At 44.5% G+C, this 12732-nt stretch overlaps 1 protein-coding gene across 1 annotated transcript; it reads right to left on the minus strand.

The window, feature by feature from the left end:
* On the minus strand, positions 1-10331 carry LOC105029584 (tumor protein p53-inducible protein 11). The gene is made up of 6 exons (XM_010903015.5): positions 10174-10331; positions 7922-7980; positions 6834-6882; positions 6509-6599; positions 2018-2119; positions 1-1749 (listed from the first exon to the last, which is right to left on the minus strand). The coding sequence occupies exons 1-6, from the start codon at positions 10300-10302 to the stop codon at positions 1589-1591; spliced, it is 591 nt and encodes a 196-aa protein (XP_010901317.4). The 5' UTR covers positions 10303-10331; the 3' UTR covers positions 1-1588.
* Positions 10332-12732: the final 2401 nt, after the last annotated feature.

The following is a 12732-nucleotide window of genomic DNA, read 5'->3' on the forward strand; positions in this document are numbered from 1 at the left end:
AAAAGTTGTACATTTATTGTTGTCCATCTATACATAACGTTGCATTTGCAAAATACAATACTTTGTCTATATACTTCTCCTCAAATTACATTTAAAATAGAGACACAATAACATTTAAACACAACTTAAAGCATTTACACCATTCATGATTAAAAATGGTCCCAAAATGCACTGAAAGACGTGCTGTATTGAGGAATACAGACATTAAGAGAATGACGTTGCTTGTTGTCAGCAGAAAGTTATCAAAAGGTGCTACAAATCCAAAGTACACTCTGTTTAACTGAACACACGCCATTTAATTGTGAATAAAGATGCCTGAGGCAACCTGACAAGATTTACCTTCCATTTTCTCTAAACAACCCTGCCTTATATTTTACCTTTAGTTAGCCAGATAAGTCAATGATTCTCCAGCAATGCGCCTTGGTTACCATATCAAAAACTGTAAAGACTCATTAGCCTAATTGGTTCGTTGTTACAGTCTTTTATCAATCCAGCTAAAAACCAACTACAACAGATGCAGACAAACAGCCATGGTCCTTCTCCCAGAAACACCCACAGACAGCGGAACACCAGACAGGATCCTTTCGACTGGACCCCAAACAAAACCAACTCTCTGGCATCGTCTACGCCAGTTCTACAACCGCTAAACCCTCCGACGAAGGTCTGTCTGTGAAGCAGATGGACTTCCGTGGATGAGAAACCACTTGTGGCCGTCTAAACAAAACCTGGCCTGGTGTGCGTCCCAGATGGTCCCCCCCTACCCCCTACTCTCCGTGTGGACGACGTCAACAGAGCCCTATCGGCAACCGCACTCAAAAGTACCCTAATGGACCAAATTGGGAATAGCGTGCCATTTGGGACGCAGGAACAATACTGGGAGGGCAAGCAATCACAGCCGAGAGCTACTTTTGAAGCCACAGTCTAAACTCGTCAAGGGAGCTTAACATGCAACTCTTCCAACGGTCGAAGTTAACAAAACTTGGCAGAGTTACATGAACGGGTCATGAACGACCGTTTAACGTAACATCTTTCCTTCACGCAAAAAGGAAGATCCGTCCAATGAGAAATTGGGCTGTACATTAGCTCTGGATCTTCTGGGTCTAATCCAGGGCATCTAGAACCGGTTCCCGTAACCCTCAGCCGTTCAACACGTCCAGTCTACTACAACATTAGCCTGCCTGTTTCCACCAATGAAGGACCTGTTGGAGAATTGGTTTGAATTGTTTTTTTAAGCAAAGTCATGTAGACTGTGTTTTTAACCAAGTTAGTGGAAGATAGTGTTGACCACATGCTGGTAAGGACCGCAAATAATCTTTTGTTTTAAGGTGAATGTTTTGCAACAACAAAAAGGTTAATTGAAAGGAATACACCTACAGCTGTAGTTTAACGTTTGGTCGAGGGACTTTGTGTGTCATCAACCAATCAGCATTTCTCAACAGGTTTAAAGCACACGAATGCATCCAAGTCATATTTACTACTGGAAATGGAAATGACAGTCTTCCTGCTTGACAGGGTAGCTTTGGCACACATCAAACAGCCGATGTATAAAAGGCTGAGGGCCCGGTGGCCCGCTTCAGGTATCGCTGGTCTAATCACAGCTGCTAAATGTATGATTCTGAGTCTTCTTGGTCCGACGGCCCAGATGGTAATAGTACAGGAGTGTGATGATGAGGAAAAGGACTTCGCTGAGGAGGAGGACGATGGCCGAGTTGGACAGCAGACCCAGCTCCATCAGGGTGATGGTGGTCACTGGAATTAGACAATCAATCAGACACACTTAACCCTGGTCATTAAGGTACCACGCTTATAACAACACCTGCTGTACTAATAATGCTATGCCAACAATATAATCCTTTAAATAATATTTAACATTCCTGCTGACGATACACAGAGTGACGCCAACACATCAACATGCATCACACGCCAATAATGACCAGTGACGCATCTTCGCGGCTTTGGCCTTCTGTTTTTCAGGACAGTGAATCCAGGGAGAACAACAAAGACAATGGATCCCCACCTAGGAACTGGACAGCGAAGAGGCAGGCCTCGGTCAACAGGGTCCACTGGATGATGGCCTTCTCTGCCGTGTACAGACCTTTCCACATGATCAAGGACACACCTGGGGAAAGAGTATGCCGTTTAGCACTAGAGTTAGGTGGGCAGTGTAAAAAGGTGGGCAGTGTAAAAAGGTGGGCAGTGTAAAAAGGTGGGCAGTGTAAAAAGGTGGGCAGTGTAAAAAGCGGTTCCGTTAGTAGTATGGTTAGGCAATCAATTTCCTTTAATCCATCTCATCTACTCGACTGCTATAACTGGTGTGAAAAGCGTGGATTACTGAAATTCTTGGATCACGTCACATCAGAGCCCATCTGCAATGTCTTCCTAGCAACATGGCATTTGGAGAATAAAAAAAAGAAGATAAGTAGCACTTTATAAAACCCTGAAACTCAACCCTGAACTTCAGTGCCACTTCCACTGTGTACTGCAACCCTCTAACCAAGGTCTTTAGACCCGACAAACCAGTTGGGTGCGATTAATGATGAAGCAGGCTCTGGACCTCATAGGGTAATAGTTGAATATAAAGAGCACTTGAAGCAAATTTAGGGACTGCACCTTCATCTGCTTGTAGCAACTGCCATTACGGGACGGACCCACCCACACACACACACACACACACATACCCACACGGACACGGACCCACCCACACACACACAGACACACCCACACACACACGGACCCACCCACACACACACGGACACACCCACACACACACACGGACACACCCACACACACGGGGACACACCCACACACACACGGGGACACACAGACCCACCCACGGACACACACAGACCCACCCACACACAAAAAGACCCACCCACACACACACGGACACACATGGACCCACCCACACAGACACACCCACACACACACGGACACACATGGACCCACACACACACACACACGGACACACCCACACACACACGGACACACATGGACCCACACACACACCCACACGGACACACCCACACGGACACGGACACACCCACACACACACGGACCCACCCACACCCACACGGACACACCCACACGGACACACCCACACGGACACACCCACACAATAATTGTTCTTTTAATTCACAGTGGGGAGCAATGTCATGAGCAATCCAGTTTTAATCACCTTGTTAGATTTAAATTTAATTGTAAATTGTGAAGACTATATAACAAAATACAAGAAGGCATGTGGGCTTTACTAGCAACAGGTCCGTTTAAAAACAGAAATGTAAGAGGAATCTATATTCTGCAAGATCTCAACTTCACACCTTGTAACCAAGGTGGAAAATCGTGACAGATAATGGCATATTTCACAGCTGACCCATGACCAGAGCACATCCTCTTTTAGTGCGTGGCACTTGCAACTGGTTGTGGGTTCAATTCCCAAAGGGGACCAGTATGAAGATGCATGCACTACTGTGAGTTGGTAAACATCGGACAAATCTCACCAATCATACAAAGAAACAAAGGAGTAATGAGTTAGGCTCAGTGTTCGAAAATTAAACTTAAAAAAAATACCTGCCCAAAACTGCAAACACTAACATATTCAGGTTGTCAAGAACAATAATCTGAAAAATGTCTGACTTCAAAGACACATTTGAAGTCAGAAAGTAATATCACCAAATCAACTATATTTCTTGCAGAAGAAATGTTAGTTTTATTTCAAAAGTACATAGACAATAGCACTTCTCTCTATTACAGCACATTGTAAAGCATCATCTTGCATAGCTCAGTGTGCCACTGTCCTCTAGGGGACATGCAGATGAACAGCAACTAGAAATGTCAGGGGAATTTAATCTGTTCATTAACAAGAATAAAAGCCTCAATCTTTCAATTTCTATGGGAGATTTGAAGGAAACCTGAATTTTAATGCAGCAGGTCTGAACAGTGGTGGAATAAGGTTCTTTATCCAAACAATAAAACATACAGACAACGTCACAACCAGGACAAAAAAATACTTTTTAGACATGTAATTCGGAGAGACAGAGGGAACAGACACCAGACAAGTGTTCCAGGTCATGGAGGACATTTCATCAACACAAATCAAGGGAGGAGCAGTGGAAAAAAATTAATAAAAATCACAAACATTCTACCAACACCAGGCAGAGAACGATTCAGAGAGGCGCGCATACTGCTTGGCTTCTATAGCTTATACTTCTCATCCCCCTCAGGGCTCCTTTCATCCTCAACCTATGAGGCCTGATGGGGCACAGGTGCACCTGGTTTAGGAGAAGCCTCCAAGCTGCGTTCAGGGCCAGTCGGTTCACACAGGGGCGTCGGGCCAACGCCGATTCAGAAGGAGGCACCGGTGTGCACGTTAATAGACATGAACTTGTGTAACATTGCTTGAGTTTTACTCAGATGAAACAACTTCGCCCATTTCTTCCAGGCACGTCGTTAAACGGACATCTGCCTTTAAGTGTTTGTGCCCAATCAGGCCTCCTACGTTACGCAATGCAGCCTCGTAAATAAATGTGCTTGAGGAACCTCCTGTATCCTTAACGTCTCCCGTTTGGTAAAATTACGGCTTTTCAGTTAAAGCTCCACTAGGTAGGATTTGTTCAGTAAAAGAAAAACTCAAGTTTCGTCCCCTATAAACATGTTGTTGTTTAGCAACACAGACAGTTCAGCGCCAGTGCAATGTCAAATTATAATTTACTTTCCAACCAATTCTGTTCTTGCAATTCCGTAATAGCCAACTGCCTTCTGCAAGGCTGGGCTTCCTCTTTGAATTACTTTGTGAACACGCATTTTACCTGGATGATATATAAAGCATAAGAACAGGAGCGAAGTTTGCTTACTGTAAGAAACTATAATGGCAGCTAGAGACCAGGATGACAAACTTCCAACACCTCCCTTGTCTACTACAGCAAACACTACGAAAACTGCAAAGAAGCAGAAGAAGACGTAGCCTAGCTCTCTATAGCTAGCAACAACGAACCCTAAACTATCCTTAGCAAGGCTAAGAATAATGTTGAACTCTGAGTTAACGCTTTTTAAAAAAAACAGGTAATTCTTTTTTCCATATTATTATTCTCCATTGGGCATTGGTGTGGAACTGCTTTCTGACCGGTGAGTAATTGCAAAATGCTGTAATTGTTTTTTTTACTGAAACCATCCTACCTAGTTCAGCTGTAGCAACAGTGGCAATGGGCCAAGTTTATAACTATGTATTGAATTAAAAGAAATGTTATGTTTTGCAATACCTTTTCCAGGGTACTGAAATCGTACCAAACAGAGACTGAACATTTTCAGTACATATCGAACCGTGCCTTTTGCGTACGGTTACACCTCTAGTAGTCTTAAACATCACTCCTATGTCTCCTGGAAACAGAGCTGGCTAAAGACCACTCATCACCATGCAACTGGGTGACAGGACTCCAGGTGAAGCAGACTGTCAACACGGTGCGCCTCCCCACCACGGCGCGCCTCCCCAACACGGCGCGCCTCCCGACTTTCTCTTCACTGCATTTCTTCACTCGCCTTTGTCAACAGTTTCACACACTTCATCATCCCGGCTGTCATCCACGTGGACTGGTGTGTTTCCGTGGTATGCCCTGCCTGGACTTCCCGTCGTACGGTTAAGATTCCCACATTCATCCCAGCTTTCTTCCTGTGCTGGGGCTCACAGAGTTCAGCTACCGGTAAGAAACGGTCATCACCATCGGAGTTCCATTTGTTTCCAGCCTGGCCTTCCCAAACAGCTGTCCGATCCCACTGCTGTACGTCTTCATGGATCAGTTTAAGTCCATTCTGATGTTTCTGGAGAGGACATGGCACGTCCCGGCAAAACCTGCTCAACCATTGGACTTGCATGCCGTCGCGTAGGTGGGGATGTTGGGTGACGTAACAATGAGGAAGTTGCTTTTCACCACAAAATGTGGACATTTACCTTTGAGGACATTGACTGACATGAAAATATTTCTTTCATTAAAAGTAAACCATGGAGTTTTACAAACAGCTTGAAACTTTAAACTTTGAAAGTTTAACTCCAAATGTCATTTTGATTAGTCATTGGGTTAGGTTTGCTCAGTGAGGATTATTTCAAGAACCCTTGACTGAAAAACACATTTCATTTGAAGACTAGAAATGACTCCGAGTTGTGAGCCGTGGACACATTTCATAAAATTTGGGTAACACATTTACAAGATTATGATGAGAATGCTGGACAGAAATAATGTCCTGCATTACAGCCCAATGTCAGAGTTTTCATCAAAGACACTTTTTGTGAACAAAAACTGAAACCAATATTGACCAAAATGACAAACTACTGTTATGTAAAATAAACATCCCTTTTTTTTTTTTTTTTTTAGAGAGTACACTGCTTTGACTTGTCCAATATAATTAGATCAAAATAAGATGAGAGCGACTGACTGTGTGTGTGTTTTGTGTACCATATGTTGTTTATTATTGAGTGTTTCTGTGCACAAGCTGAGGTGTAACAGTGGGCGGTCCTTACTGAGCAGCGCTCCTCCGTACAGTCGAATGGAGATCCTGGTGGTGCGAATCTCGAACACAAACTCATACAGCTGACTGGGAAACGCCAGAGCCTGAGGGGGGAGGGGCATCCCAGTGTTTAAGTAGCTGCAATAACACTAATAACCAAAGCCCTGTCCTGACCATCCTTATAAACACACAGCATCCCTTTGAATTACGAGGGCCGGACCATAGATCCTTAGCTTTATTGCACAGTCTAGTTGTGCAAAGTTAGCCGAGACATATTCAAACAAACTCATTCCACCAAGCGTGGACTCATTAGTGTTCAGTTAACGAATGATACTTACTATGAAGGCTATAGTCGTGAATAGGACAGCAGACATGAAAATCCATATTCTGGAAAGAAAATGAACACAAGAGAGACGTAAGCACAGCCATTGATCAATACTCACTTTAAACAGATATTGATCAGAAACAAGGTATTCACCAGTTATTACTCGAATCACAAGGCACAGCTCAGAGAACATGGGCTCTTTCCCAAATGGCACCCTATTCTCCACTATTAAATGCCCCTACTGTTGACCAGGGATCACTTTTCCATATACTGTAAAGGGCCCTACTATTGCCCAGTCTAGGGGACAGACATCTTCTCATTGCCAAGACACTGTTCCAAAGGGCCCCCATTCCGTTTATGGCACGCCACGTTACACCACGCCCCTCGGCAAAAGGAACATAGCTAACAGGAAAAGTGGTGTCCTTTGGATATGGTGAGGTAACGCGGTGAGGTAACGCGGTCGGTGGACATTCGTTTTCTTTTCATGGCTACTTTTCTTTTATATCCTCCAGCTTCTGTAGGACTCTTGTTTCGATGTGCAGCATATGTAACTTGATGGTGGAGATTCCAGCTATGCAGTCATACAGACCGAAGACAATATAGGCCAGATGTTCCCAAACTAGGGGTCGCAACCCCATGTGGGGTCACCTGATATGAAAATGGGGTCGGGGGACAATGATACAATTGATTCTCACAGCCTCAAATAAAAAAAAAAAAAACTCCAATTATATAGTTTTTCTTCACATGGTTGGGGTCGCGAGAATTGATATCGAAATGGGCTCGTCGGCCAAAAAAGTTTGGGAACCCCTGATACAGGACCATCTCATCTTCGAACACTAGGAAGCGCTAAGGATCTACTAGAGTTTCTTCAAAACAAACTATTTTTAATTGCAAAATGTATTCTGTTTGCGGCAGTTTCAACCAATGATTACAGCACGGTCGTGGGCGTAGTGGGAAGGATGATTTAGTTTCGTTTTGGGCTTCTAGATCACACTGAATTGGGCACGCAGACAGGGGGGACTAGTTCTAGACCACACTGAATTGGGCACGCAGACACACTGATTCTAGATTAGCAGTCCTAATCAGAGACACTGGGCTTACCTGAGGCCGATTGGCTCGCGTACACCAAACTTCATCTCGTTTCCAAGCATCTGACTGATCTGTAAGATAAAGAGAAAAACGCATTTCAATACATATTATACAAATAAATCAATAAAAGTGTACGGTAAAAGTCAATCCTTTCTTCCCGTCTCACATACCTGAAGTAATGATACATAGAACAGTACCAGACAGGTGACCCAATACAGCCTCAGGAAGAAATAATACCCTTTAAGGAAACCAAACTGGTCCAGATATACAACCAGCTTGGAAAAACCTTTAGACAAACAGGAAGACATTGACCTCTTCCTACCAGGGTCTGGGAAACAACATGTAACACTCAGAGACCATGGTGGGAATGCTGACAGTGTATTTCAGATTCAGAACCCCCCCCCCCCCCCCCCCCCCCCCCCCCCAATTCAACCAACCAGAAAAAAGAAAAGGGAGTACATTCCATTCCCTTTGTGGTGCTTGTTTTCAATAGGATGCATATGGCTCTGGTTAATATCAGTTCCCTATAAAAATGAATAGGGTGCCATTTGGTTTCTGGGGACCGGAAGATGGTCCTGACAGGGTGTAATACCATATTAACACAGACAGGAAAAGCTGTAAGCTCCCAAGCAAAAGCAAATATAAGGTTCGAAATGCAAAAGAAATGACTGTGCACGTGATATTTGGCCGTCCATACTGCATGTCAAAATGGCACGACTCCTCATCAGAACCTCAGCCTGTGCCCTCTTCCCTGTGACCGACGCGGGGGAAATGGACGCAGGGATTCAAGGGACTGAGGAAATCAACAGCGTGCGTTCCGCACATGATTTTCAGGACGGCAGGCAACAGTGCCTGGTGAATACATTTGTACATTCTACACCATTTCCTACATGAACGCCTATCAGGAAGTCTGAAGCCTGTTGCTTTTCGGTAATCCTCCAATACGTGGGTTGCAGCTTGTCTAACGTTGACCTAATCCCTTACCAAATGAAGGCGTGGTCAAAGACTACAGCTCCAGTGTAATAACCACGAGTGACGTCACCTCACGCGGACACAACATGAATATTTAACGCCACTCATCCACTTCCTGTTCCTCCCACACGGCAGCCACCATGTTGTTTCAACCTTTCATTTATTCAATACCTGCCTGCCCCCACCCATCACAGGAGCTTTAATCAAAAAGAGAATGTGTGGAGCGAGAGCGAGGGAGCGAGCGAGAGAGAGCAAGCGGGACGAATGGAGAGTATATGTACAGAGACGGAGGTAAAGTGACAGGCAGGTGTTTGATGCCTGATCAAAGGCCATCTCCATGAACAGAGTCTCAGTGGATTCATGTAAGTATCAGGACACCATCTGTTGCTGTTGCCTGTCATTGAAGCCAAAAGAACTCCAGGCTGACCATGTGAATAAAAAGCCTTTTCTGATGAAAAAAAGCATCTCTAATTAAAGTATTTGAGGACAATACTTGTGGATGTACCATTATTTTCAAAGAAACCCTAATTTGTTAATTTACCTACTCATTATAAAATAAATAGAAATCTCACAACAAAGCTGTCATAGTTGCACTGGTAATGGCTGCCTGCACTACAACTGGAGGCTTTCAACTTGAGACATATTGAGAAAATTTCACACATTTTATAATGGTACAATTGGCTGTATTCAAACAGACAGCCAGTCTGTGATTTTTCTTCACTAACTGATCTTATTATCGATCCAATCTTTTTCAGTGGTAAGAATGGGTATTGGAAAGACATCCACAGAACATTAAATAGTCATAAAAACATACCCACCACGAATGTCCATGAATTTCCCCCAGAAACGGCAAACCACAATAAATATCCACAACATTGTAAGACATGGAGTAAAATAAGTGGAGAAAAAAACCCAACACCCCCCCAAAAAATGTGTCATGCTTGGTAAATTACATAATTTGCAGCCATGATCAAATGTATTTTGAGATTTTCTGGGGGTTTTGTTCAACAGAAAACCAAAGAAATACATCACTGAAAAGAACATCAATCAAGTGATTCTAACTAAAACCATTCGAAGGAATTCTGCTAGGAAATAACTAGATGCAACTAATATATTTTCTAGCAACTTCTAAAAGTTACCATAGCCCATGACGTGCGGACGACTTTCACTGGCTCGCGAGTTAACGGCACATTGACTTTCGGAAAATGTGATTTGTGCTGAACAGCTGCTTCACTGACCAATCGAGATGAAAATAAACGATCCGGCGAGTTGTGTGCCTGCACGCTACTGACCTTTGACCTGTGAACCTCTCCGTCATCATCCTCTCCGCCGACCCCCAGCATCTTCCGGGTTTTCAGGCGACTCACCAGATCCGTCTGGCTGTGCTTCTTCATTAGCGGGGGGTGGGTCTTGCTGCTCATGGTCGATAAGGGCTGGAGGATGGGGGTGGGTGGGTGGGTGGGGGGGGGGGGGGGTACTGACTGAGGACTCCTGAAAACACAGAAGGGAGGAGGCAGGGTGACCAGACGTCCCTTATTTCACCCTACTGAATCTGGTTACCCCTAGGTGGAGGACACCGCTGGGTGTTTTGGGGGGGGTCACACTGTGGAACAGACCAGCTGTTTCTTATGGTTTAAGATTAGCTCACCAATCCCAAGGCCGAGACAATGTATGTGAGGCAACTCCACGACTGTTCAATCAATGACCCCACACAGACCAACTGCACTGTAACAATGCTGTGAGAAAAAATACATTACACAGGTGGTGTGTGTGTGTGTGTGTGTGTGTGTGTGCGTGCAAGTGAGAGAGTTTGTGTGTGTGTGTCATGCCTTGGTTGGATCTCAGGGAGCCTGTACAAAAAATATAACACAACTTGTCCAACAGAACAACGGTGTCAGCTGATGAAGTTCAAAAGAAGCAACGTGCTCATTCACCAAAAGGTCACATATTAATAGGTTAAGTCCCAATACAGGAAATGTCGCAGATGTTCTTCAGCGTGGACCTGAAGTAAATGGATTGTTTACTTCTGCGGAAACAATAATAAGTAACATTGTAATGCTAAATTGAGGCTAAACTTGCCCCTTGGGCTTTCTGTGCCTTTTCAACCATGAACACAAATGACACCAAGCCTTACCAAAGACACTGAACACATCTTACTCCAGAAACTGAACACATTTTGCCCCCGAAACTGGTTCCCCTGAAATCATCTGAATCTATACACACTAGCAGGGAGACACAATATGCATGTCCATGAATTCACCCGGATCAACACTGACCTTTCAGCAGAGTAGAAACAGTAGTTGCCATGGTGCTGGGAGTGGTGTGTATATACACACGTGTGAGTGAGAGAGTGTGTGTTTGTGTGTGTGTGTGTCCAGACATAAGTGCTGCCGGTCATTGAAATTCATGGCAATGCATTTGTTCCCATCTCAAATGGCTTTCTGTCTTCAGGCACATTAGACCCAAAGGATGTTACACCTTAGTAGGTGAGGCCGGTGAAAAGGCGGGAGTGCTCCCCCACCACAGACCGCCAGAGGCACCGACCGACGGAGTGTACTCTGTGTCCCATAAACACAGTGCCCGGACACAAGTCTCTGCGGGTGAAACAAGCAGAACCTCATGGCGGTTGAGACTGTACATAGCGTACAACGTCTTAAAATCCTGAACCGTAGTGCCGTACAGCGTTCGGTTTAATATCCTTCAAACCGCAAAAGACAAACGAGCAGGAGGAGGAGGGCTGATATACTGAAGACATCTGGTTGATGTTAGCAAAAGGTTTCATAGTGAAGTCGACGAGGGGCCGCCCGACAGGCTTAACGATGCAAAATGGAATTAAGTTACAGCAGCAAGCATGGGTCTCGGACGGCGCTAGCGCAGAAAACCAGGACAATTCTGACATCGAGACGTGGGCATTTTGGTCCGCTTTAAAAATCACTTGGAAATGTAGGAAAAGGAGGAACTTGTGTCGCAGAGTAACTCTCCACACTTTCAGTCAGTCAATCAGGGATCCAGACTAACCGAGTCCCATTGCCCTGGTCACTAATAACCCTTTGGCCTCCAGTGAATAGATGGGCCCAGATCCAGCAGGGAAATCTGTGTCAATCCACAGCTCATTACACCTAACTAGGATCTATGCAGCCTCATCTAAACGACAACGGGTCCAAAATGGCCCCCTATTCCCTGCGAAGTTCTGTACGGCGGCACTGGTCCAAAGTAGAGAGATAAGGGGGCGATTTGGGACAGATCAGGAAATGTGGCTGATTGGCTTGCATTTCATTGGGCAGACCACTCAAGATATTCTTGGAATCAGTTAGTTACAGTCCTGTTGTAGTCAAGTGGATGTACGCGATGCAAATGGGTTCTGAGTTGGAAACATTGCGTGCCTTTTTAGACAGTCATCGATTTAATGATGCTGTCCTTGTTTATAATAAAAACAAAATTCTGCTGAACCAAAACACAATTACACTGCTTAGCCTACTACACTTGTTTTGTAAAATGTTAAAAGCCACAGAGTTGCAGGGTTTGTTTGGGGACAAATTGGAGTATCAGCTTTACTCTCTGTCTCCATGGAATTGGGCCATCTTCCTCAGGCAGACCTTACAGGGGGGCGGGAGTGCATGCACGCACACCCACCCAGATTTTAACACTACCCCCAATTGTAACTTCTGCCCTAAACCAAATCAAAACGGCACCCAAGTAATATTTCCTGAAGTGTAGTGGATTTGGGCCTGTGTGTCTGTCCGTATACGTATTACCATCAATGGAAAACATTTATTACAAATGAGAAAAGTGAATAATGTATATTGTATTGTGATGTAAGCACTGTAATAATTTCATATAGTAAGGTCCAG

This window comes from Esox lucius, chromosome 2 (assembly GCF_011004845.1).
Source record: "Esox lucius isolate fEsoLuc1 chromosome 2, fEsoLuc1.pri, whole genome shotgun sequence".
In the NCBI taxonomy this organism is placed as follows: domain Eukaryota; kingdom Metazoa; phylum Chordata; class Actinopteri; order Esociformes; family Esocidae; genus Esox; species Esox lucius.